This window comes from Brassica napus, chromosome C2 (genome assembly GCF_020379485.1).
Source record: "Brassica napus cultivar Da-Ae chromosome C2, Da-Ae, whole genome shotgun sequence".
Classification (NCBI taxonomy): Eukaryota; Viridiplantae; Streptophyta; class Magnoliopsida; order Brassicales; family Brassicaceae; genus Brassica; species Brassica napus.
Genome location: NC_063445.1, coordinates 53,004,400 through 53,030,533, shown reverse-complemented (window position 1 = coordinate 53,030,533; position 26,134 = coordinate 53,004,400). Strand labels below are relative to the sequence as shown.

General features: G+C 36.4%; 6 protein-coding genes across 7 annotated transcripts; 5 read left to right on the top strand and 1 right to left on the bottom strand.

The window, feature by feature from the left end:
- Positions 1 to 3,337: 3,337 nt before the first annotated feature.
- LOC106347686 (protein PXR1-like) lies at positions 3,338 to 4,915 on the bottom strand. Of its 2 annotated transcripts, XM_048747038.1 has the most exons (4): positions 4,780 to 4,915; positions 4,187 to 4,639; positions 4,020 to 4,092; positions 3,557 to 3,692 (listed from the first exon to the last, which is right to left on the bottom strand). In XM_048747038.1, the coding sequence occupies exons 2-3, from the start codon at positions 4,607 to 4,609 to the stop codon at positions 4,069 to 4,071; spliced, it is 447 nt and encodes a 148-aa protein (XP_048602995.1). In that variant the 5' UTR covers positions 4,610 to 4,639; positions 4,780 to 4,915; the 3' UTR covers positions 3,557 to 3,692; positions 4,020 to 4,068. The 2 variants fall into 2 exon arrangements, with proteins under 2 accessions (XP_013642729.1, XP_048602995.1); XM_013787275.3 differs by lacking the exon at positions 4,020 to 4,092 and having other exon boundaries at positions 3,338 to 3,692; positions 4,780 to 4,914.
- A 3,447-nt stretch (positions 4,916 to 8,362) lies between these two features.
- LOC106380122 (probable pectinesterase/pectinesterase inhibitor 58) lies at positions 8,363 to 11,306 on the top strand. The gene is made up of 3 exons (XM_013819938.3): positions 8,363 to 9,160; positions 9,613 to 9,984; positions 10,478 to 11,306. The coding sequence occupies exons 1-3, from the start codon at positions 8,512 to 8,514 to the stop codon at positions 11,167 to 11,169; spliced, it is 1,713 nt and encodes a 570-aa protein (XP_013675392.1). The 5' UTR covers positions 8,363 to 8,511; the 3' UTR covers positions 11,170 to 11,306.
- Positions 11,307 to 13,364: 2,058 nt separating this feature from the next.
- Positions 13,365 to 14,321, top strand: BNACNNG36230D. Its single transcript, XM_013819930.3, has 2 exons — positions 13,365 to 13,704; positions 13,783 to 14,321. Exons 1-2 carry the CDS (start codon positions 13,639 to 13,641, stop codon positions 14,236 to 14,238), a joined length of 522 nt encoding a protein of 173 aa, XP_013675384.1. The 5' UTR covers positions 13,365 to 13,638; the 3' UTR covers positions 14,239 to 14,321.
- A 213-nt stretch (positions 14,322 to 14,534) lies between these two features.
- Positions 14,535 to 24,871, top strand: LOC111204150 (ATP-dependent DNA helicase PIF1-like). Its single transcript, XM_048747037.1, has 4 exons — positions 14,535 to 16,713; positions 16,974 to 17,088; positions 17,158 to 17,337; positions 17,416 to 24,871. The coding sequence occupies exon 4, from the start codon at positions 22,407 to 22,409 to the stop codon at positions 23,598 to 23,600; it is 1,194 nt and encodes a 397-aa protein (XP_048602994.1). The 5' UTR covers positions 14,535 to 16,713; positions 16,974 to 17,088; positions 17,158 to 17,337; positions 17,416 to 22,406; the 3' UTR covers positions 23,601 to 24,871.
- Positions 20,073 to 22,164, top strand: LOC106367134. The gene is made up of 3 exons (XM_048749229.1): positions 20,073 to 20,577; positions 20,677 to 21,183; positions 21,356 to 22,164. Exons 1-3 carry the CDS (start codon positions 20,073 to 20,075, stop codon positions 22,162 to 22,164), a joined length of 1,821 nt encoding a protein of 606 aa, XP_048605186.1.
- LOC106367124 (F-box protein At2g35280) lies at positions 24,561 to 25,099 on the top strand. The gene is made up of 2 exons (XM_013806836.1): positions 24,561 to 24,834; positions 24,900 to 25,099. Exons 1-2 carry the CDS (start codon positions 24,561 to 24,563, stop codon positions 25,097 to 25,099), a joined length of 474 nt encoding a protein of 157 aa, XP_013662290.1.
- Positions 25,100 to 26,134: the final 1,035 nt, after the last annotated feature.

Below are 26,134 nucleotides of genomic sequence, written 5' to 3'. Positions count from 1 at the left end.
GGTCAAAACGAGGCAATATAGTTTTGTATGATCTCCAGAAGAGAAATTAAACATGACTGACGAAAATTCAGGTACCTGAGACAAATGAAGAGATCTCAATAAGTTATGTCATGTATGAAACAAAATGGAACCGATAAGAAAATTGACGTCGATGATATTATACATGCAAAGTAGCAGTTGATATAATAAATGAGAAAGAGGATCATGAAAGAAAGTCTATTGAAAAGTGTACACAAAGAAATGATTGGCCAAATCAGAAAGATGCAATAGACAAAGATATAAACTTCTTGTGAAATAGAGAAGTATTTGGACCAGTAGTCCATACACTAAAAGGTGTAAAACAAGTGAGATGTAAATGAACCGTTGCACACAAAGAATGATCAATATGAAATTAATTGTGAAGAGACATAATTTCATGTGGTAGATGCAACTAGTTTTAAGTTCCTTATAGTCTGGTAATAAAGGAAGAACTTGAATGAAACAATCCACTTGAAAAATGTTAATCCCTGAAAGTATAATCCATGAAGGATTGATGATATCAAAATCATGTTCCCGGGAACTCTGCATATTCGATCGAATTGAAACAAACTATTTTATGGGATATATGAAATATTATAAGGTTAACAAATGTATCCATTTGTATTTATCAAGAGATTATAAATCAATAGAATCATGATTTGAATATAATCAAAACTCCTGAAGAGTTATAGAAAAATTATATTTTGGAAGAAAACTCTTGACAATACTATATTGTTTTATGTATTCTAAACTGGAGATCTAAAACTAAGATGTTATCATAAAGATCCTTAAAGTATTTTATTTAAGACGCTCGTATATGTTTGGTCCTGAAATACCATACGTAAGAGTGTTATTTAAGAAAATTATTAATCTTTTTCATTACTGAAAGATGTAATTTCATATGAAAAGAAAGAAAATCATAATAGTAACTTCTATAGTTACAAATGAATAATTCGTATGTACGAGACGAATTTCTATACGATTATATGTAAGAAATTTGGTTTGAAATCCAAATAGACCAATAAACTATTGTCTAAGTCAAAAGAGAATTATGGACAAGAAGTCTAAAGGACCTAGATATCATAATAGAAATGAATAGAGTTTATTCTCTTAAGCTTAATTCTCTGAAGAGAGTTGATTGGAATGCATATCCTGAAGATATTGTTTCCAGGGAAAGAAATATGATAGTAAGTGTGGTTGTACTCTTTTTCCTTATCATGGTTTTTTTTTATCCCATTGGGTTTTTCCATGACAAGGTTTTAACGAGGCAACAAAGAACATACAAAAGATAGACAACCAAAGAGAATGTTACAATTTGAGAGATGAAAATCTATCATTGTTCTAAAGGTTCTATGACTACTCATTCGAGGGGGAGCTTACGTAGTTGTACTCTTTTTACTTTTACTACGGTTTTTCCCATTGGGTTTTCCATGACTAGGTTTTTAACGAGGCACCACGTAATACAAGATGGATGATCAAGGGGGAGTGTTATAAATTAAGCATTGAAATGATCATCCACTTCTTTACCAAACTCAAGCACTATGATCATCCACTCCTTTACCAACTCAAGCACTATGATCATCTACTCATCAAGCATTATGATCACCCACTCATTTACCAAATTAAGCACTATCTTTGTTATTTTATGTATTGTTGTTCACTATAAATACCATCACTCATCTCACTCTTTTGTACACCATAAACAAGAACAAGAGTTTATAATCAAAGAACCATTACATCTTCTTCTTCTTACTTATAATAAACTCTCTCACTTATAGTAGTGTTATTTGCTTCATACGGGTATTAAATTCTACTCTTATTTAAATTTCACGATACTATAAATTATAAGTTATTTCATAACAATTTTGTGTTTTTTTTTTTTCCAACGGTTATTGTGATATTTTGTGTTTTTATTTGGAGGGTGCATGTGTTTGGTTCCTTTTTGTTGTAATTACTTCTTTCTTTTCTTTTAAATAATCTTTTCATCTTTCAAGTGTTTTGGTTTTATTATGTCTTTTTCATTGTTTAGTCGCGGTCAGTGGTGCGTACTGTTATTGTTTAAATGTCTAGCTCGTCGGTCCACTTTTAATCATTTCTATTTGGTTATCAAATTTTTAACGTGGTAAAAATATATTAATGGTATAGTGTCATTGGTACTTTGCATGCTTGCAGCAAACTATACTAATGCACAATTCGTAAAGTTCTTTTGTCACAATCAAATAAGTGTTATCAGTTCTAAACACAAAGATATAATGCACATATAATTTAATTTATAGTTAAACTGGAAGACTATATATATATATATATATATATATATATGCTAGGAAACTTGAATGTATATGACTTATATTTTTGTCGAAAGAATCAAATTTTGAAAATTTAAAACATTATACTTAAAAGTTAAATAAAAATTTAAATTTAAATGAGTAAAGTTTTGAGGAGTACAAAGAGATGCACTAAATGAGAAAGGAATAATATAACAAGAAAGGAAAGAGTGGTGTGGGTGGGGAAGAAGCATCGGGGGGAACTCAAAAGCCATGCATGTGGCCGAATGGTACCATGTGGCCCTACTTCTATCAATCTTCTAATTTGCCAGCCTGTCATTTTGTGTGTGTGTGTTTCCTCTAATGATTTCATTTCAATCAAAGTTATTCATTCATATGATAGTTCAGTTTTGTTTTTATGTTCTCCTTTTTTACGTCAGATGGTTCAATTTTGTTTCTTGATAGCTATGTTACTAAGAACATGGTATTATACATGGGACAGAGATGAATAATTGAATGTATTATACATCCCACATTCTAATGCAGAATTGTAATCTTCAAACTCAACATTTGTTGTTTTCATGTATTATAGACCTTTGATACTTGCTAGTACTTTTATCTTTATACATCAAAACGAGAGAAACAAGATTGGTTATAACTCATAGCATCAGTGATATAGTAATCTATGAACACATTCAGTCTGTTTTGCATGGAAAAAGAAATCACAATTTGAGTAATCTCATTGTGAAGTATAACTGTTACTTGAGCATAAGCAACTACAATTTTTTTGCAACAAATACAAGAGTAAGAGAGAGGCGTGTGTAAATACTTTTAGTATAAAAAAAAAAAAAAAAAAAAAAAACTTTTAGTATTAACACCACTCGTATGAAGTTCGAAGATACTCTAGGAGAGTCAGAGTCTCTCGTCCGCAGATCACTAACCATCTCTATATGCACAAATTCAGAATAGAATCTCTATAAGCACAAAATCATAAGAGTGTGAGGATGAGCTAAAGAAGTAGATTCCTCGTGTGGGGGTAAGCATGTCATTAGTGATACCAATAAAAGGAAACGATCTTATTAATGATAAACAAGATTGGTCACAAGACCGTCAATACTCATTAAGTGCTTGATGCACAAACGCCTAATCGCTTTCGCATTATTTCTCTATGTCGTCTCCAACAAAATTACAAAAATGATTGTTTCTCAGACAAAGATTAAGAAGACGAGGGGCTTGGGTTTAGAGAGTAGTGGACTCAACCAGAGCTTCCGTAATCTTCTTCTCCAGTTCCTTTGGTTCGATCCACAATGAACTTTGCTCGTGCAATAGCTTCTTTTTATCTTTCTTCTTCTCTTCCCTCTTTAGTCCCGTCATTCTCCAGAACTCCAGCTTCTCCTCTCTTTCTTTCATCTGCAAACATAAAACTGGTCTATGACTCGGGCGTTTCTTGAATATTTACAAAAATATTTACCATTACTGGGACCAAGAGACATAAGGAACTCAAATTTTAAACATAAAACTAGTCTATGAATCAGTGAATACTCCTATGGCAAGAGCGAGTGTGTGTGTACAGTGTTTCCTATACCAACAGCTCAAACAAATGGAACCTCTAACTAACTAATGAGTTCCACTGCCTTCAAAAGAATTCGCATGGAAAGCATCAAGGTCCATCTTATGTGTTATAAACAAGAACAACAGCTAGCTAATCTAGAGACATCATGATGGTTACATACTTACATGATTCATAAACCTCCAATCCCATAACCACATAACTCCATTAGCTCTATTAAATAAGACACCTGAAGCATAACTAGCAAAGATTCCCTAATCTTCAATACAAAGAACATCACTTACCATTATTTTCTTACAAGAACAATCTCACAGACATGATCAAAGAAACGTACCAGGGTTCTCCTGAACTCTTCCTCGAAGACCTTCCGCTCCTCAGCTCTAACCTTAGCAGCCACAGCTTTCAACCGCCGCCTCTCTTCATTAGCAGCACGCTCAGCCACCAGCCTAGCCTCGTCCTTACGCTGCTTCTCCACCCTAAGCATCTCAATCTCGTGAAGGTAGTCTTTACGATACAGACTCACTTTCTTGGCGTAGTCCCTCCTAAGCTGCGCGAGCATCCTCTCAGCGTCTCTGGGATCTTTAGGCGGCTCCCAGCTGTTGATGTACCTCTCCGGCTCGAGGAAACTGTGCGTCTCCTGGTGGTACCTGTGGTGAGTGGCGGCTTCCGAAGAGAAGGACCTGAGAGAGGTAATGATGGAGGAGGTGGTCTCGCTCTGGTGCCTTACGAGGCGGCTTAGCTTATTGCAGAAAGCCATGTTATACTGATTCTGATTCTGATTCTGATTCTACACAAGAAAGGAAGATTCAATAAATCATCTAAAGATTCCGACCAAATACACATGGGGCATGTAATAAATAGGGTTTCTACTAATTAAGATTCGTTGGGTTTCTACGAAATGCAGAATAAGGTGAGGAAGAAGCTTACACGGGCGGAGTGAGTCGATCGATGTCGGGGAGTTTGAGAGCAACAACTACAAAACGACGGTGAAGAGAACAAAACGGCGGTGAGCGTTTAAGGGAAACATGGGCTTAGTTTGTTTAGGTGAAAGCCCATAATAATAAAGGCCCAAATTATACATTTAAGAACATTTTATAACTAGGTTACGGGATGAACATTGTATATATAAATTAGTTTATGCATAATATGTTTTTTACATATTATAAAATAATAAATATATATTGAATAAATTCAGTAACTATTACATATATAATTAAATTGGTACAAACACATATAAATAAATTTTATTAATCCAAACAATATTTTTTTATTTGATAGAATATATAATTAAATTTAAATGATATTAACATATATAATATATTTTTAATATTAATATTTGATCATTTGTATCTTTTATAACAAAAAATTTAAATTACTGATAACAAAATTTTTTTATTGTGGAATTAATAGTTTTAGTAATTTATAATTTAAAAAGCAATTGTCAGTGTTTTTCAAAACTTTTATCAAAGGAAATTGTTCAAAGTAAATTTTGAAATTAAAATATATAAGTATTATATATATATATATATATATCTTAATCTTAATAATTAATTAATTAGACTTTTTACTTATATGATTTTGTAATTATTTGTAACTTTTTATAACAAAAATTTTAAACCATGGATCACAAAATTTGAATGTGAGAATTTTAACAGTTTTAGTAATTTATAGGCATTTTTTAAAAATCAAAATATAACATATATAGAAAAATCTAAATTTTATTATATGATTAATATGATTATTTAATTTATTTTAATAGTTTAAAAATAAAAAAATATGTTAAAATAATTATTTAATTTTGGGCACAATTTTTAATCATCATATATTCAAGAATAATTTTATTATTGGCACTTAGTGCGTCACTTCCACCATCTGATCCTAATGTATACGCTGCAAAGGTATACAAATATCAAAGTGTTTGATAAAATTTTAACTAAAAATATAAATATACAAATCTTATAGTTTAAGGAGATAGTTTTTGTTTGATAAAAAATATAATAACTCTTATTGTTCATCTTAAAAAATCTAAAGGTTTATTAGAAATCAAATCCATCCAAATTTGAAATTAACATATGTACCAAATAGCCAAATATTTATAAGCGTCCCATTACTTAGGAAACAATGAAAACTTTTTTTTTTCAATACTTAGGAAACAATGAAAACTCAAGTTTTCAATATTTTTTTGACTAAAAAGTCTTTGAATATGTTAACAGTTGTTTTCCAGAGTTGTTTATTTTAGTATATGATTGGATCTCTGGTAATTTGAAGCCACATGGCTCACTTCAAGTGATTAATAGATACATCCGATTGATTTGACTAGATTTTTAGCATTTTACTTGTGTTTCTGATCTGAAAGTTTTTATGTTATGATTTAGGTTGTATTTTGGACTTCTCATATGACTTCATACCTCCATATAAAAGAAAATATATCATTTACACTAATAAAAAAAGTTTCATCGATTTTTTTTTTAATTATTATCTACATTGAATCCATAAACTAAAACAGACATTTAAGAGAAAACTTAAGATTCTAATCATTTTAACGTTCAATGGCTGTTTTTCAGATGGATTCCTTCATCTTTTTATAGATTAAAATTTTCTCAAATGATGTTTAAGAATGCACAAAATTTTAGCCGAAAACTTGTTTGCGATTATACAAGCAATTGTTTGAAAAGTGAAATCAATAAGATTCTTTATGTTTAAGTAGTTTTAATGTTAGTCAAATTTAAAAACATCGATTTCTTGTTCCTGATCTCATTCCTCCGGTTTTTTTAACAAGGAGAATAATCATGTCTTCATAAATCAAGATTGATTTGCAAAAGTACTAGTAGATACACCAAGTGGATTTGCTCTTTTTAAAGTGCTTAATGATTGAACATGTCTAACTTTGAGGTAAATTATCTATTTGCTCTAATTTTTATGTTTGTTTGCTCAAATGTTTAATTTTTCTATCTATTATTATTATTATTAATTATTCTAGAAATCATCGCTATTTGGGTTAAAAACTCATCTTCAGACTCAACAGTCAGCACAAAAGATGATTTTGTATAATTTTGTAAAACCTAAACTACATTTAGTGTTTTTTATAATTTTTTTGTGTATGTATTCCAAATGGTTGAGCTAAAGGCTTTTGATATGTTTGAGAATACCTGTCCGGCTCTTGAAGCAGTGGCTAAACTGAATTGAGGGATTTTTAAGCAAAGGTTTGCACACATTTTTGAACGCTAACTATGAAATGGAAACATTGTATGTGGTGCTGATTCAAGGCTTGAGAATGTAGTCAAAGAGAAAATGATTTGTATTTTGTTTGAGTTTCCATTAATGAAACTTTTTATTCATATGATATGATAGTGTTATTCTGCTTTATGTTCTTTTCTTTTAGGCCAGATTGTTCAGTTTTGCTTCTTTTTGATAGATCTGTTACTGAAAACATGATATTGTACATGGAACAGGGATGCATAGCTAAACATATATTACTCGAGTACACCCCAAATTCTAATACAGAATTGGGATCTCCGGATTTGGTTCAAACTCAACATTTGAAACGATTAGTTATAGAATCAATGATTAGTAATTGATGAACATATTCAGTCTGTTTTTTGCATGGAAAATGTAATCATAAACTGAGTAATCTCATGGTAAAATAATTATTATTACTTAAATAGCATAAGCAACTACAAAAACTATCTTTTGCTGATCATGAACCATTGCGACAAGCAAAAGTTCAGATGAGTGTGAAGCTGAGCTAGAGAGGTGGAAATACTTTCCATACTCCGACAAGGAAAGAAGACGCACTGCCCTTCATGAGTCAACTGACGAACTCCTGTTTAGCTGCAGCCAACAGAATGATGACCATGTGTAAGTCCTTTTACAACAATTCTGATTTATTAAATATAAAACAAAAAAAAATCTCAGACAAACCACATAAGGATTTGTATTTTTCTTCCATGTCTCAACCTGCTTGTGTTGTTACAGTGGTTTACCGAAAGACAAGTCGAAGCCGATCATCTTTTCCATGGCAAGACTTGACAAAGTTAAAAACTTGATTGTGCTAGATGAGTGCCAGTGCCGTCTCAAATTATTTCTATATTACTATTCAAAAAATATTAACAGTGAGTACAATTCAGCTGGCAACGGGTGAGCATTGAGCAAGCATGCATGGTTGGACTCTATATGCTTCACTCTCTGTTGCTTTTATGTTCATGTTATCTTGAATAAATAAGCTATTCTCGGCCTTTGATTCCATGAGTGGCTTGTTTTTGAACTTGATTTTAGATTGTTTTCTTCCTATCAATAACAAATAACAAATTAGAGCTGAAGACAGAAATTAAATAGGTCAACCCTTGATATATTAGCGGTCCAAGAGCTGGAGCCCTAGCTTGTCCTAGAAGCAAATCCCTAAAAACAGAAACCCTAATAATAGCACTTTGTATTCCCATTATATAAAGTCCATCCAACAACTTTCATAATACACAAACCGTAAAAGAAAAAGAAAAGCAGAGTCAGAAGGGGCTTCAGCCATCCTTACAAGCCTCTCCTACTCTGTTTTTTTTTTCTTTTATTTTTTACAGGTTCAGTAACATATTAACTTTAAAACATAGAACTAAATTACCTTCTTTAATTTCTTGAATTTGTGAAGTTAGATAAAAAGAAGAGAAAATGGGCTTCGGTAAAGATAACAAAAAGAAGAAATGCATCGTCGCTGGGGTTGTCACGGGTTTGCTCGTTATCATGGTAGTCTCCGTGGCCGTCATAGCGAACCAACATGCCCATTCTTGTAAGAAAAAGCCCGACGTGAATATTAAAATGACCAGCAAGGCAGTCGAAGCGGTGTGCGCACCTACTGACTTCAAGGAAACATGTGTCAACAGCTTCATGAAAGCGTCTCCTAACTCCACCGAGCCTCTTGATCTCATCAAGCTCAGCTTCAACATCACCATTCAAGCCATCAAGGATGGTGTCAAGAAATCCTCTGTAGAGCTCAAAGCCAAGGCAGATCATGAGACCAAAGGGTCTCTGGAGTTGTGTGAGACGCTTATGAATGACGCTATAGATGATCTGACGAAGTGTTTTGATAACTTTGCTGGCTTTTCAGTTGATCAGATTGAGAAATTCGTCTATGATCTTCGTGTCTGGCTCAGTGGGTCCATTTCGTATCAGCAGACATGCATGGATGCTTTTGAGGAAGTTAAGTCAATCCTTGCACAAGACATGAAAGACATCTTCAAACCATCTAAAGAACTCACCAGTAATAGTCTTGCAATGATTACCAGTATGTCCAGCATGTTTGGAAAGTCCAACATCACAGGTAGTTTCATATTATCACTTTTACACTTGAATTATAAGAGCATCCCCATTGGTTACAGTTTCTTGGCAATTAAATTTAATATTTAAAATTATAGATAAAATGTAAAATAACATCGGTGAGTAAAGTCTCTCAATAATATAATTGTGATAACCCATCCCGCTCACTCGGAATCCGGCTCACAGCCCTGCAGGACACCGACCCCTGCAGGTCAATTGGTGACAACACATTCTGGAGGAGTGTTGTTAAATGGTGAGTTCCTAGGTTCGAGACTCACCAACAACATAATTATGGAGTCAGAAAGAACTCATAATGGAGAGGTTGGGGTCAGTGCCCTGCAGGACTGTGAGCCGGATTCCGAGTGAACTGGATGGGTTGTCACAATAATTAATTTTTGATCAGAAACTCTTTGAAAAATCTAACCAATGCTAACGCTCTAACATTTTGGGTAACAGAAGCAACGGGAGATCTTGGAAACAACGCCAGAAAGCTTTTGTATGCTGAAGACGGTTTCCCAAGCTGGGTAGGACCAGACACTCGAAGGCTCATGGCAGCACCACAAGGAGGTGTGAAACCTAATGTGGTGGTGGCTAAGGACGGAAGTGGTCAGTACAAAAGTATAAACGAGGCCTTGAAGGCTGTGCCTATAAACAACAAAGTGCCATTCGTTATCTACATCAAGCAAGGTGTCTACAAGGAGAAAGTCGTTGTTACAAAACAGATGTATCACGTCACTTTCATCGGAGATGGACCCACCAAAACTAAGATCACCGGTAGTGTCAACTTTGGTATCGGCAAGGTCAGGACATACCTGACATCCTCTCTCAGTGAGTCCAATTCTTAACTCTAACTTCACATATATTTCAACCATAAACAGCAAAAAATCTTATTTTTAGGTGTTCCAAAAAAATACACAGTAAAAAGATTCCACCAAAAACATGTAGCATAATGGCAAGGTCTACCTTGAGATTTTTGGGACCAGAACAAAATTCTTACTATCATTAGCTGAAACCTAAAACCTAATACTTATGGGAGAGCTAATATTATGTTTAACTTTTTTCTTACCTCGACATTATAAAACTTAAACGTTAAACCAAAAAATAAAACATAAATCATAAACCCAAACTCTTAACTTTAACAAAAAGTATGTATATTAATTCGTAAAACCCTCAAAATCAATGTTTCAATTCGTTATGCTCATGATCGACTCTTATTAGTGGTTTGTGATAGTGTTTCTCATTATGTTACTATTCGCGGTTCAAACATGTAACATAGTGGTTTGTGATAGTCAAATGTTAACATTCATGCCATTTTCTGTAGCTGTCGAGGGTGATAACTTCGTGGCCAAGAACATGGGGATTGAGAACACCGCCGGTCCCCCAGGAGGACAAGCCGCAGCCCTAAGAGTCTCCGCGGACTGTGTAGTTATCTTCAACTGTCAAATCGATGGTTACCAAGACACACTCTACGTCCATTCCCACCGTCAATTCTACCGTGACTCCACCATCTCAGGCACCGTCGACTTCATCTTCGGCGACTCAATCGCCATCTTTCAAAACTGCAACATCGTGGTGAGGAAACCCATGGGAGGCCAAGGCTGCATGGTCACCGCACAAGGCCGCACCGACGTGCGTGAACCCACCGCTATCGTGCTCCACAACTGCCGCATCATCGGAGAACCGGCGTATCTTCCGGTGAAAAACATAAACAAAGCATATCTTGGAAGGCCGTGGAAAGAGTTCGCAAGGACCATAGTGATGAGAACGACCATAAGCGACGTTATTGATCCAGCGGGATGGTCTGCATGGAGCGGTGATTTTGCGCTCAAAACTCTTTTCTACGCTGAGTATGAGAACAGTGGGCCTGGGTCGAACAAAGCCCAACGTGTTAAATGGCCTGGTATTCAGAGGATTACTCGTCCTCAGGCTCTTGGATTTGCTCCTGGGAGATTTTTAAGTGGTGGTTCGTGGATTCCACAAACTGGTGTGCCGTATTTGCCCAATCTGCAATAGATCTCACGATTCATTAAATTTTTTCATTCTTTTTAAAAGTTTTAAATTGTTTTGGAAGGTGAATATTCATTTAATTATAAAGACATTTTTTCTGTGACTAACAGTTTTTAATATCTTCAAATCTTTTCTAAGATCAACTAGTACATACCTATGGATACCATTTTGATTTCTGATGAAATGATGAACGTCAAATCCTTTATATATAAACTAGGTGTTTTTCTGCACCATGTGCAATAATTTTTTTTTTTAAATCTAACTTATATTTAAAAATATATTTTTTTAAATATTATAAATTTTACTATTTTCTTACTAATATTTAATATAGATTTGATATATATTAAATCAATTTGTATAAAACTAATAAAAATGATATAAAATTGTATAATTATCAAAAATTTGGCCTAAACAATATTTATAAAATTTGTAGATATATAAGAAACTAATGATCTTACGATTAGATATTTAATTTTTTTAAAAATTGTAGAAATTTTTGAAAGCTTTGGTAATACAAATTTTATAATTATACAAAATTAATAATATTTCAAAATTTGAAATGTTATATATGAATATATTTATTTTATAGATGATGTATGATCTATTACCACATTTAAAAAAAGTTTACCAAAAAGAAATATCAATATTAAATGTAATATATGAATTATTACCATATTCTAATAAGTTTGCCAAAAATATAAATCAACATTATATAAAATTATCCATGTCATATTTTTTCGGAAGTCATGTCATCAATTTCAGTAGCCATGTCATATTTGTTTTGTAAAATTGATTGTAGAGATGACATGTGGCAAAATCACTTCGCAAATATAGTCTAGGGGATTGAGAAGCATTACAACATTTTTTTGTAGCCACGTGTCATCAGTAGTATGATTTTTAGAATTCTTGGAGAAATAAGTTGGTTGATCTAAATATATAATAATTTTTTTATTAAACTAACCATAAATACATTATTAATGTGCTTCATTATTTCCTTAAATAAAATTACATAATTGTCTAATGTGGCTAAAGTATATCAGACAATTAATGATTTTGAATAATAAAGATTTGATAAAAATAAGTGTATCATATATTATATTTTTTTAATTTTAAACTATTAAAATAAATTAAACAACCATATTAACCATTTAAAAAAAATAAAAAATTTCTTCATATGTTATATTTTGAATTTTAAAAAACGAGTATAAATAACTAAAACTGTTAAAACTCTTACATTCAAATTTTGTGATCCATGGTTTAAATTTTTTTTATGACATGATACAAATGATTAAAAAATCATATAAGTCGAAAGCGTCATTTAATAAGTATTAAGGCTAATATATATATATATATATATATATATATATCATTTTAAATTAAATTATATGCCATATAAAAATACATAACTATCTTAATTTTGAAATTTACTTTGAACCTTTTTTTGATAAAAAATTTGAAAAAATATTGCCAACTTAATTTTTAAAACAATATAAATTACTTAAAATATTAATCCTACAGTGAAAATTTTGTTATCAGTAATTTAATTTTTTTGCTATAACAGATACAAATGATAAAAAAAACATATGAGTAGAAAGTATTATTCAATAAATATTAATATTAAAATATACTATATATATGTTACTATCATTTAAATTTATTATACACCATATCAAATAGAAAAAGTATTTTTTAGATTAATAAAATTTATTTACATGCTCGCACCAATTTAATTATATAAGTAATAGTTACTGATTTTTTAATTATTCAATATATATTTATTATTTCATAATATGTTAGAACATATAATACATAAAATATTTTATATATATAAATTAGTATAAATTACTTTATACATACATATATTGAAGAACATAGCTACTACAATACAATTACTACGAAACTGCCACTGGAGTTGTTACACACACGCTTGTCGCGTGAACTCTTTCTCCACCCATCCCTCTTCTCCAGTCACTGGTTCAAAATGTTTTAAACAAGAATTCAATATGTAAATTGCAGATATAAAGGATATTTTATAAAATCTAGAGATTTTAAAAATGAAAATTCGTATAGACGTAGTATTAAATAACTCCTTGTTTGGGTGAAATCTTGATAAGAAAAAGTTATATGCTGTTTGTGACTAGTAACTGCGGCAGAACAGTGAATGGTAAGAAGGGCCCAGGGGAATTCCTTGGTACTATTAAATGTTGAATGGGTCTTGAGATGCTCAAAACCAAACACAAAAAGTGTACTGTATATTGGTTTTAAAAAAACTCAGATGATCAAATGACCGTAAGAAAATAATACTACAAAACACTAGTTTAGTATAAAGTTGGAAAGTAACTAGGGATGTAATTAATAATAACCGAATAAGAAGGTGGAAAGAGACAAGATAGTGACATATCATTGAATCAAAGCAAAAAAAAAAGCTCTGTTTCTCTCTCGAACTCCTAAACGCTTTTCACGCAAGAAGAAGACATGTCGTCCAACACTTCCCCGATTTTCAGCGACTATGGCTTCGATCCCCAAATCGACTACTTCCAGGTTCTTCTTCTTCTTCTTCCTTCTTGATTCTCTTGTTTTAAATTCAAGTTATTTTAATACGTTGGGCCATGTTCAAAGGTTTTGGAAGAAGCGAGGAAGCACAAGAAAGAAACATCATCCATCGACAGTACTCATCAGTTCAAGCTCCAGAAACCTATCTCCAAGGACGACCTGATACGCACCGCTCTCCACAAGAAGAACAAAAAGAAGCACCGTTGGTTCTGGAGAAACGCTTTGCTCTTCTTCAGCTGGCGGAAGTGGCGAAAACGCAGCGGCGAGGGAGACATTGAGTTTGACGATCGCGACGTTCACGTGGCGAGGGCTAGGAATTTTCGGGCTGGTTCGATGTCTGGTCCGGTTTACGTTACGGAGACCTTGAGCGGTTCGAGCACGCCGTACCGGACGATAAGACCTCCTTCGTTGACGACGGTGACACCAGTGGTTCCGTATTTGAGTCTACGGGAGCTTAGCATGGAGAGGCAGCAGAGGATTATTACAACTTCTATGTCTGGTCCTCTTTACTTGGTCACGTGATATAAACATCTATTTTCAGACTATTATCCTAAGGAAAATACGATCATGGGGATGGAAGAAAAATAAATATTTAATTAGATATATTTGGGATGTGTGAGTTATTTTAAATTATAAAAAGCTAAAAAATTGATTTTCGGCTCAATATGGCTCAATCTTATACAATAAAGCTGTCTTATCTCTCTCCTCCTGCGTCCACATCATCAGGTAGGGGAGGGCAAATCTCGACACGTGTCGACACCTGAGTGGTTCCGTGTTTTTTCTCCTGCTTTTGTTTCTTGCTTTGTTGAATACGAGAGTCTGATGTGGGCTTTATGGTATTTGCGCATGAGGCCCAAAGTGGAGCCCCGTATTCTGAACGCTGTCTCGACTCGCGATTTCATTAGGGTTTTCCCCTTTTTCTTCTCGCGGCGTGAGCTTACCGACGAAGCCAGAGTTAGGCTCAGATCGCCGTTCCGATATACATAACGCCTCAGATCTCCATAAATGCGTTCTTAACTTCGTTCTCCACGTTATTCCTCCACTTATTTCATTTGAAGCCATCAGTAAACCTCTTCATCTATCCCTGTAACCGATTTCAGCTCTAGCTATAAATACAGTACTCATCATTCTTGCGATGCACAGTTTTTCCAAAGCGAATCTCAGAAGCAAAGCGAAATTTCGAAGCAAACACTTTCCTATCAACCGATCTCGATGGCGAATTCGTACACGCTTCTTCAGAACTTGAGAGCCGGCCGATGCTCAAACACTGCGGAGGTTCGCCTGCTGAGATTCTGGGAGGCCAAGAATATCAACAAGGGCGGAGAGCTTATTAGCGTTGACATGTTGCTTATCGATGAGAACGTAAGCACCACCGTCTTTCACTGATTCCTCTGATTCCTCTCTATGTAGCATCTTTATTGATATCTTGTCTTGATCTGTCTATTAATATCCTGTCTTGATCTGTCTATTAATATCTTGTCTTGATCGGTCTTTCAGTTAACGGTGGTCCACGGTTCAATCCCTGCGTCTCGCCAGCTTCAGTTCAAAAATCGCCTCAGCGAAGGCTCTGTCTACACTCTTAGCGGATTTGATGTCACGCGTAGCAGTCCCAAGTACCGGTTGTCTGATGCGCCTGTCTCTGTCCGTTTTAATGCTGAGACTGATTTTGAGAAGCTACCAGCAACTGATAGTATCATACCGACCGAACACTTCCGTTTCCGACAGTACGACCGGATAATTGAGCTAGCAAACACTGGCAATCAGCTTCCTGGTATGACTTTGTATATTTCTGCTTTTATTATTGAGATGTCTGCTGTATATTTTAATCGTTGATAATTGAACTGTCTGAGCATTTGTGTTTATTTGTATTACAGGCGTAATAGGGGAGCTTTGTGCAATTAGGAGCACAATAACCGATCGTATCCCGGGGGCTCAGCGCGTAATGCTAACCTTGCGACTTGAAAGGTATCGACTTAAAACATAAAGCAAAGTTTTTCTAAGCAAAGAAACACGTAACTGCATGTGTTTGTTTATTGAATTTGCCTTTGAATATAGTCAACAAATTCGTTCATTTTCTTATAGTAGTAGCACTTTCTGCATGTGTTGTCCATGTCATGACAGCTGCAATTATGTTGTGATGAATAAAGATTTGCAGAGTAATTTATAAACATCTAGACAGATTTGTGAATCAAAATATAAAAGTTTCACCAACTTTATGATACGTTCACCAACATATCTATAAAAGTCTCTGATTCATTATGAGCGAGGGTGCAACTGTGTGTGTAAGTATGTTTGACTATTTGGCCCTAGCATTCCATAATAAGCTCGATGGATACGGAAAAGAGCCAAGAATTGTTATTGTCACGGGTATCAACCCGAAGATGGTTTCCGGTAAGAGTGATTGCATGTGGTCGTTATGTGGTCAACTTAGCTTGCTATGGATAACATTAGCTTATGTTTATTTCGTTGTGTTTTGGCAGGGAAGCTCTATCTGAATGGCACTTCTGCCACACGTATTTATTTTGACTCTGAGACTGCTGTAGGGAAAGTCGAGTTTGACAGGCAAGCCATCTTACTATTAGTAGATATTGGTATAGTGAATAATTGGGTTCTGTAAAATTTGTCATGTTATTCTCCTTTCAGATTGCCAGGTGTTGATCCAGACCAATCAGGGTCTTCATCAAAAGTAGTTCACGCACAAAAGATTGAACCCATGACCGTTTCTGAGCTGAACCAGTTTGTCCTCACTGCTGATCCCCAGGTAATTTTCCATATGTTCAGAATTATAAACCTTTCAATAAATCATTGATGATTTTGTGTGTTCTGTTTTACTTGATAGATCATCGAGTTCCTCTGTACGGCGAAGGTGACTGAGATACAGCTCGATGAGGGTTGGAGTTATATTGGGTGCTCGGTGTGCTCAAAGAAACTAACCCGTGAGGAGACTTCATTTGCTTGCGTCCCATGTAATGAGACCAATGCTGTGGCTAAACTCAGGTAGGATTTGTGAATTTTGATCTGATGTGTTTTAACAGTCCTTATTATTTTATGATGGTGCTAAGATGCAATTGTTTGATTCTTGTCTCTGAATTGTGTATAAGATGTTTCTTTTACCGTCTTCTACACAACCTTTTTCTCTTATATCTTCCGGTTGGCTATAGTTGATCAACCACATCTACTTTGATTAGCTTTTGGAATCATTATAGAGTCATTGCGAGTCTTCTTAAATTAAAATGTTTTCATAACCCTTCTCTCAGGTACCGTATGATACTCTCCGTTTCAGATGCCACTGGCGCAGCAGCATTCCTTGGTTTCGATACAGAGATGTCCAAACTCACACACGTCCTTACTTCTGAGGCTGCACAGATTGTGGTATGCAATGTGATCGATTTTCTGTATCAGACAAACGATTATTTGATGTAATGTTATCCGTGTGTTCAGGGGATAGGAACTATTGCTCAGGTGGGCGTTGTGCTGCCTCGCCTACTCGCTGATCTCGTGGGAAGAACCTACACTTTCCAGCTCAAGCTCAAAGATTTCAACTTTACACCTAATCACCAGACTTTTACCATCTCTCGCATTTTTCCTCAGCGTGAGCTTGCGCCCAATCCCACGTTTGCTGTAAGCGTCCTTACCTTCTCTGTATTAGGAATCACTGGTTTTCCGACTATATTGACACAAACTCTGTTATGCTGTTAGGAGGAAGATGTTGAGGTCATCGAACCTGCAAACCCTCAGTCAGCGGCCGAAAGATCAGGTGACAAAGATGCTACCACGTCCAACGTTGCAGAGCAATCAACCGTGGCAACAGATGCAGAGGGGACGGAGCAGGCAGCCCGTAAGAAAGCAAGAGTGGAATGATTTGTAGCATGTATCACTAACAACCACGACGAGCCTTTGTCATTTTCTGTTTCCTGAATCTTTTAGTTCGTTTATGTTGGGTTTTTTTTTTTAAATTTAAAACTATGAGTCGTGGTTGTTATTCCTGTTATATAAGCAACTTTATTTCTTTCATGCAACGTTCCAACATGCGATCTGTAGAGATGCTTACTACAATACTGTGAATATCACAATTATTAGTTCCCAATACTTAATTATTATAAAATCAATAAAAAAAGAAGGTTACGTTCCCAATCTCTTGCGTATCACGCAATTACAAATGTTTTTTTTCCCTTTAACCTGGCTTTCAAGCTATTACAAATGTTTGTACGTTAAAGTAAATGAAAGCAGGACCTAAGAGTTGCAGGGGACAGAACATATTTGGATTAGTACACACAGATCAACTTCACTGAAAATATACAAAACAACACACAATAACAATGAAGATAAGTTGTTCTCTCTAATTCATTCACTTCACATACAAGATTTCGCAAACCAACAGATCTCTAAAGTGAACATTCGTGAAAGTGTGTAATGCAAGGAACCAGACATTCAACTATTTATAACATGATAAATTTAAGAAACCAGTAACAGCTGTATGGTGACTGAACGTTTTACAGAAAAAATTAAAAAACCCCTTCCACGCTCGATACAAAACACTTATCATACATCAGCCGTTACGAACAGACCTCATCATTTTCCCCTGCGTCTTTGTAACAAACTCTGCAGATTGCTAACGCGACCATCTAGCTTGCACGAAGTCATGGTTAAGACACCAGTATCAGATCCAGACAAAGCACCTGTGCTATCCACATCAGCATCATCATCGGCAACTAAACGAAGCCGGAAAAAAAAGGGGGTAAGTTTTTCCCACAATCAAAATTCATCCATCTTTATATTTTCAAACTACTTCGTCATGTTAGCTAGACTATGATCTATCAGTATCTGATGAACGCCAGCCGTGGTTGAGAGAGCACTATCTCACACCCTTGCTCAGAGGCAGGTCAAACGTTGATTGTTTATATGGTGAGACACACCTGATTCTGATTCTTGCTTTCGGAATTAAATCAAATGTTCTAACTCTTTTTGTTTCCACGCCATGAATACTCTTCTCAGCAACTAATGCAAAGGTTGCACGTCAGCGTCGGAGAACGATACGCGCAAGCATGAGAAACAAAGGACCTCAACAAACCATACAACACAGCCAAAGCACTACCCTATCTGAACAAAGTCATACCATTAATGATGTTGACTCGGATAGAGGTAATAGCCAACCAGATCATCAATGATCTATAAAGCATACTTACCAAGCTCATTTTCTCAACTTAAATTTAATTACAGTTAACAAAAGAACAGCTCGGGCTCTGCGGATGGAGAAACTGATTAAGAAAAGAGTAGCCACACCAAAAAAATGTAAGTGCTCCTCTTTGCCTAATTTCATAAATCTACAACACAAAGATTAAGTTCTAAATTCACCCAAGAGTTCTAAATTTATTTCTTAACTTTTTTACATCAGTAAATGTGGCTGCAAGTGGAAGCCGTCCAGGTATGGACCAGACCATAAAAGAACATGATACAAACACGTCTTGATGCTAATATAACCTTCTCATTCTTATTTAGGCGGAAGGTACCGGCGCCCAGTTGTAAACAAGTGGGATTTAGTCACATGCCCAGACTGTAAAGCGATTGTCTGGAATGCAGAAGCTGTTGTTCAAGAGACACAAAACTCTCCCAGGAGGTTCAGCATTTGTTGTCAGCAAGGCCGTGTAAATCTACCACCGAGGCGACAACCGCCATCCCCATTGAAAGAACTTCTTGAAAAATCAAGCTTCAAAATTTTGATTAGAGTTGCTAATGGAATGTTGGCTTTCACGTCAATGGGTGGCCAAATTGACAATTCTGTCACCAACACCCCTGGTCCCTTCTCATTCAGGCTTCATGGGCAAACTCACCATAGAATTGGTTCTCTGCTCCCACCCGAAGGAAAACCTCCGCAGTTTTCACAGCTTTACATAGTGGACACAGAACACGAAATAGCAAACAGAAAAAAGTCATTCAACAAGGGTACATCGGCTTTGGCTGTTGATGATGATTTGGTAGACAGCTTGATCAAGATGTTGGACGAACATAATCCTCTGGCCAAGACGTTCAGACATGCACGTGACCGAATCTTATCTGGGGACACAGTCGAATTCAGCATCACTTTAGTGAACCAGAAGCATCGAGGATGACAGTATGACTTACCAGCTGTAGGTGAGATAGGCGGTTTGTTAGTTGGAGACTTCACAGTAGACTCTGCAGGTAAGGATTTAGTACTTGAGTACAAGTCATCTAAGCTGCAGCGGATAAGCGATCTTCACCCTCTCTACATGAGTCTTCAGTACCCACTGCTTTTCCCATACGGAGAATATGGATACGATGAGCACATACCTTATCAAACCACTAAGCACTCTAAAATTAAACGGGAATGTATGACTATGAGAGAGTACTATGCGCATCAGATCCAGACAAGGCCATCAGAGGGTATGACAATCATAAAGTCGGGAAGATTGCTTCATCAATATATTGTAGACACTTATACAGCAACCGAGCAGGAGAGATTGCGCTTCATCAGACTTAACCAGAAACAGCTGAGGGCTGAGTTATATACAAACATCTGTGATGCATTGGAGAGTGGAGATACCGATGCAAGCAAGCTTGGGACAAAAGTTATCTTGCCTTCTTCTTTCACTGGAAGCCCTCGATACATGTCTGAGAAGTATCAAGATGCCATGGCTATTTGTCGTTGGTATGGTAATCCCAATTTATTCTTCACGTTCACAGCAAACCCAAATTGGGTTGAAGTGAAGGAGCATCTTGAAGTATACGGAGGGGACTTAGCAAACAACAGACCAGACCTTGAGTGCAGAGTTTTTAAACTCAAACTGGAGGAGCTTATGTCAGACTTTAAGAAAGGCGTTTTTTTCCCTAAACCAGCTGCATGCAAGTTGAAATTTCACAATTTAAAATACCTAAACCTAAAAACAAAATAGCTTATGTCTTACTCTCACAACTACCGTTCATTCTTATTGGTTAATACAGTTGTTTACACCATAGAGTTCCAGAAGCGCGGCCTCCCACACGCGCATATCCTTCTTTGGTTCGAGGGATTCAAAGGAGAAGCCACAGCTGAAGTCATCGACAAATATATCTCGGCCGAGCTACCTAACAAGGAAACAGACAAGGAAGGTTTTGAGTTGGTTGAACGCCACATGATCCATGGGCCTTGCGGGAAGCAACGGCGTCTGTCACCGTGCATGGAGAAAGGCGAATGCACGAAGAAATTCCCTAAACCCTATTCGAACAATACAAAGATCGACAAATCTGGCTTCGTTATCTACAAACGGCGCACTGATGATGGATCATCTGTTCTGAAAGGTGATATAGAGTTAGACAATCGCTATGTTGTGCCTCATAACCTCTCTATACTCAAGAAATACAAAACACACATCAATATTGAGTGGTGTTGCAAAACAAGCGCAATAAAGTACCTCTTCAAATACATAACGAAGGGGGTGGATCGAGCATTGGCTCTGATGGAGCAGACTGGTAACAACGACCGCACATCGCAAGAAAAAAAGAAGAAACAACTTCAACTGGATGAGATTGATAGATACCTGGAATGTCGGTATATCTCAGCATGTGAAGCCTCCTGGAGATTGTTTTCGTTTCACATTCATCACAACCAACCTTCAGTTATGAAAGACATTGCATCTGCCAGGTGAGCATAGGCTGGTATACAAGCAGGACAAGAGTATAGCGGAAGTTCTCTCCAAAGAAGATATAGAGAAGACGATGTTGACTGCGTATTTTGTTGCCAACCAGAAATACGAAGAAGCTAGAGAGCTTACTTACATTCAGTTCCCCTCTCGGTTTGTCTACCATTCTGACGACAAAACGTGGACACCCAGGAAACATGGGACAGCTATAGGCAGACTTATCTACGTACATCCAACCGCAGGAGATAAATACTATCTTAGAATCCTTCTAAATGTGGTCAAAGACGCTTTCGACTTTGAAGATCTCTGCACCGTAGGTGGTACGACATTTAAAGAGTTCCGTGATGCGTGCTATGCGCGTGGGTTGCTAGATGACGACAAGGAATGGCACGATGCAATAGTTGAACCATCCTTCTGGGCAACAGGTCGTCAACTAAGGTCCTTATTCGTCCTTATTTTGCTTTACTGTGAAGTTGGAAATCCACTGAAACTTTGGAATCATACCTGGAAGATATTGGCTGAAGATATTCTATTCATGAAACAGAGAGAATTCAACTTCGCAGGCTTGCTTCTGCCTGATCCGCAGCTGCAAGAATATACGTTGATTGAGATCGAGCGGCTTCTCAAAGAAAATGACAAATCCCTAGCTGATTTCGCTGGGATGCCAAAGCCAAACCCGAATGTTCTCAAGGAAATTTCAAACACTGTATTGCGTCAAGAGCTTAGCTATGACACTGAGAAAGAAGCAGCTGAGCATGATAAACTGTTTAGCACCATGAATGAAGATAAAAAAACATATACAGTGCGGTAATTGACTCTGTGGACAAAGGAAACAGCCAGTTGTTCTTTGTGTATGGTGCTGGCGGAACTGGGAAAACGTTCTTATACAGGACAATTATAGCAAGACTAAGATCAACTGGAAAGGTGGTCATCCCTGTTGCATCGGTAGGCATTGCAGCTTTACTGCTACCAGGAGGTAGAACAGCTCACTCACGGTTCAAGCTCCCAATAAATTTAACAGATACAACAGTGTGTGAGATTACAGCTGGTTCTATGTTAGCGAGTCTAATTTCAAAGACTGACTTGATCATATGGGACGAAGCCCCTATGGCACACCGTCAGGCCTTTGAGACTCTCGATCGCACACTAAGAGACTTGCAATCGCTCCAAGATCCATCAGCGGCTGATAAACCGTTTGGAGGGAAAACAGTGGTACTTGGTGGTGATTTTAGGCAAATCTTGCCGGTGATACCTCAAGGAACAAGACAAGACACAGTTAAGGCCTCCATCAGCAAGTCATACCTCTGGTCGCATGCAGAAGTTTACACGTTAACCATGAACATGAGATTGAGACAAGCTGACAAGGAATTTGCTGAATGGATTTTAAAAGTTGGCAATGGAACTGCACCAACTGTGAACTCAGAGGAGAGAAATCATGATGATGGAGAGCAGGTTATCATAGGAGACAAGTTCATGATACCAAGAACTGATCATCCTCACGAGTCTATATCAAATGCTGCGTATCCAGACTTTGTAAGTAAATACTTGAACCGCGCATACTTAACAGAGAGAGCTATCTTGTCCCCAACCAACGTCAGTGCTCATGAAATAAACTCATACCTTCTGCCTAAAGTACCTTCTGCTGAGAAAGAATTTTTGAGCTCAGACAGTGTTGCTTTTGAGAGCACGCCAGAAGAGGACTGGACCAATAACTACACGCAGGAGTACTTAAACTCGCTTGAGTTCCCAGGTTTACCACCTCATAAACTCTGTCTGAAAGTTGGTGCTCCGGTTATGATGCTGCGCAATCTAAGCCAAAAAAATGGGTTATGCAATGGAACACACATGATGATCTCGCGTCTGGGACACAGAGTACTGGAGGCCGAGCTTCTAACAGGTACTCATGTCGGTGACAGAGTTCTTATCCCAAGAATTCAGCTATCCCCAACAGACACTATCCATCCTTTCACATTTCGGAGGAGACAATACCCAATCAAGCTGTGTTATGCGATGACTATAAATAAGAGCCAGGGCCGGAGCTTGAAGCAGGTAGCTCTCTATCTTCCTAGACCTGTTTTCAGCCACGGGCAACTATATGTTGCGCTCTCGCGCGTCACCTCACCGGAGGGTCTTAAGATTCTTGATGATATAGAAGGTTCAACTAGAGAAGATGGTGTGACAAATATTGTCTACAAAGAGATTTTCGGAAATCTCAGGACACGTAAGTCTTATATTAGCCTTTCCTAAGAACAACAGTTTTAGAACCTACCAATACATAGATGTCTTACTTATGCTTACTTCATTACAGGAAACAGCTATGAAGGCCACTCCAGTCTCCCACATATCGGAGAATCATAACTGTCACTGGAAACTAATGTTCTGCTAGACCCTTATTTATCATTCCACCTTATTTTATATACAGAAAGTGTTTCCCACATCTGCTTTGCTTATGGATTTATTCAGTCTCTATATTTCTAAACAAAAGTCCCTGTTACAATATTTATTCTCTGCCTGCTTTTTGTTTTGCAATTCAAGTTGCCATATATATGCAATTTTTTAAAAAAACACGATATAACACTTAAGTTACGGGAAAAACAATATATGAGGTAGACTTATAAATTGTTAAATAAATTTACATATAATTTATTTTCTGTTAGATACTAAATGACATAAGATAATAGATATGAATTTATAAGGATGTAAGAAAAAGTTATAAAGTTTCAGTTATATAAAAAAAAAACCTAAAAAAGTACCATCGACTAAATGAAATTGTTACTCATGCACGTGCCAATATTAATTTTTATTTTCCCAAGCAACCAATATATCATTTCATTTGCGGTGAGAAACTATATCTCAGGTAAACTTATAAATTGTTAATTACATTAAAACTGGCTTGGAAAAAAAAAAACTTAGAAACAAAATAAAAAGCTCATATACTAAAGTTAAGAGTATTTACAGAATCGGAAAAATGAACTGTTGTCATCAACGCCTTCAGATTACATAAAACGTTCATACAAAAGTTTTACAAATCAACATAACTGACTTTAATGTCGAATAATTGCATCAACATGCGTTACCTTCCACTAACACTCTAAAAACTAAACAGTCACCGCTGCTCCTAGCTTCTTATAAATAGACGTGCGACCCAAGCACCTTACCGAAACATCTTCCCATACAAACACAACTCAAAAATCTCAAACCAGTCCCATGGATCAGAGAAGAGCAAAGAAGCAGAGCCTTGACAACATGCCAGAAGACCTGCGCATGGTCATTGTTTCTAAAGTGGGAGCTAACTCCGCATTGGACTACTTCAACGCGATCATAGCGTCCAAAAGCCTCTGCTTCCGTTTTGACAACCGCTTTATCGCTAGAGATCTCAACCTCGAGCCGTTGGTCAAGAAACCAGCCCAAGCGAAGAGATACAGATCGTTAATGGACAGCTGTCTCCAAGCCAATAACGTCCATGCTCACTTCGTGACAGGTATGCTTCAGGTTGACTACTTTGTGTTGTTATCAGATGTAGCATTTGATAAACTTTCCTTACAGGTATGCTTCAGTACTTCGACTCCCCAAATCAATTCTTGGGTATGCATCACCTCCGCATAGCATCAAAGGCTGGTCACCTCCAAGGAAGGTACGTTTATGGAGTTCTCCTCATGGCCATAGGCCAAACTGAAAAAGGAGTACGAATCATCAACAAATTGACCGATGAGAAGGGTATTGAAACAGTGAAAAACTGCATCTAAGATTTCACGCTCTCTCTGTACCGCCTGGACCGCAACGTGAAGGATATCTACGTAACATCCTTCACCGCGATTGATAAGATCATAACAAGAGTCATGGCATCGTGGGATCATCATAACAAGAGTCATGGCATCGTGGGATCATCTCCACTTGTATACCATGTTCTATATTAGTTTAGTGGGCAGTTATTTAGTTGACATGTTCTTGTGTATTTAAGTTACGTATGTTTTGTTTAATGGGATATGAAAAGAAAATTGAAGTAACTTGTGTTTTGTTCTATTTAGTTTGTTCTTTCACAAACTCTCTTAGCTTTGAGGAGGGGCCTTAATTGGCATCAAAGCAAACTTGTGTTCTAAGGTATCAAAGGGGTTGATTAAGTTCACTCCTAACAGCGATGAAGCCAAATCATCAGTGCCAACCTCCGGAGATCAACACAGCATGCTTGAAATGTTACCACTTCTTTTTGATGACCGAGTTCTTTGAGACCATGATAGGTCTCAACTAACTTCCTGGATATCTAAAACGACCTTCACGTTATATGTTCATGTCGTTTTACCGTTTGCGTTTTGCATCTCTATTTCTATTTCAGTCCTCAGTTTGTGTTTCTGTTTCAGCTCTTGCTTTGTTGCGTTTAGACTTTGCAGCCCTTGCTTTGTTTCCAGTTCTAGATTTCAATTATTAAAATCTAAAACCTTTTTAAATAAAAAACGCAATCACTTCTTTACAGTTATCCATTTCAATGTCTGTTAGTCTTTATGTTTAGTCAATCGTTTCTTACAATTTAACTACAACTGATACTGCGATCAATAACTTAAGGTCTTCTGACTATATACTTCATGAGCTTAAATAATTCTCCAGCCCAAATACCAACAACTCCGGAATCGTACCAAAAAATACAACCTCTGGTCTTCCGCAAACCGTTCAATAACCAACACATTTAAAACCATATGATGTTATTATCTCAAGAAGAACATGCCCAAAAAAAAACATGGACCGTTATTATCTCATTATTCTATTACCATATTAACTTTCACAGA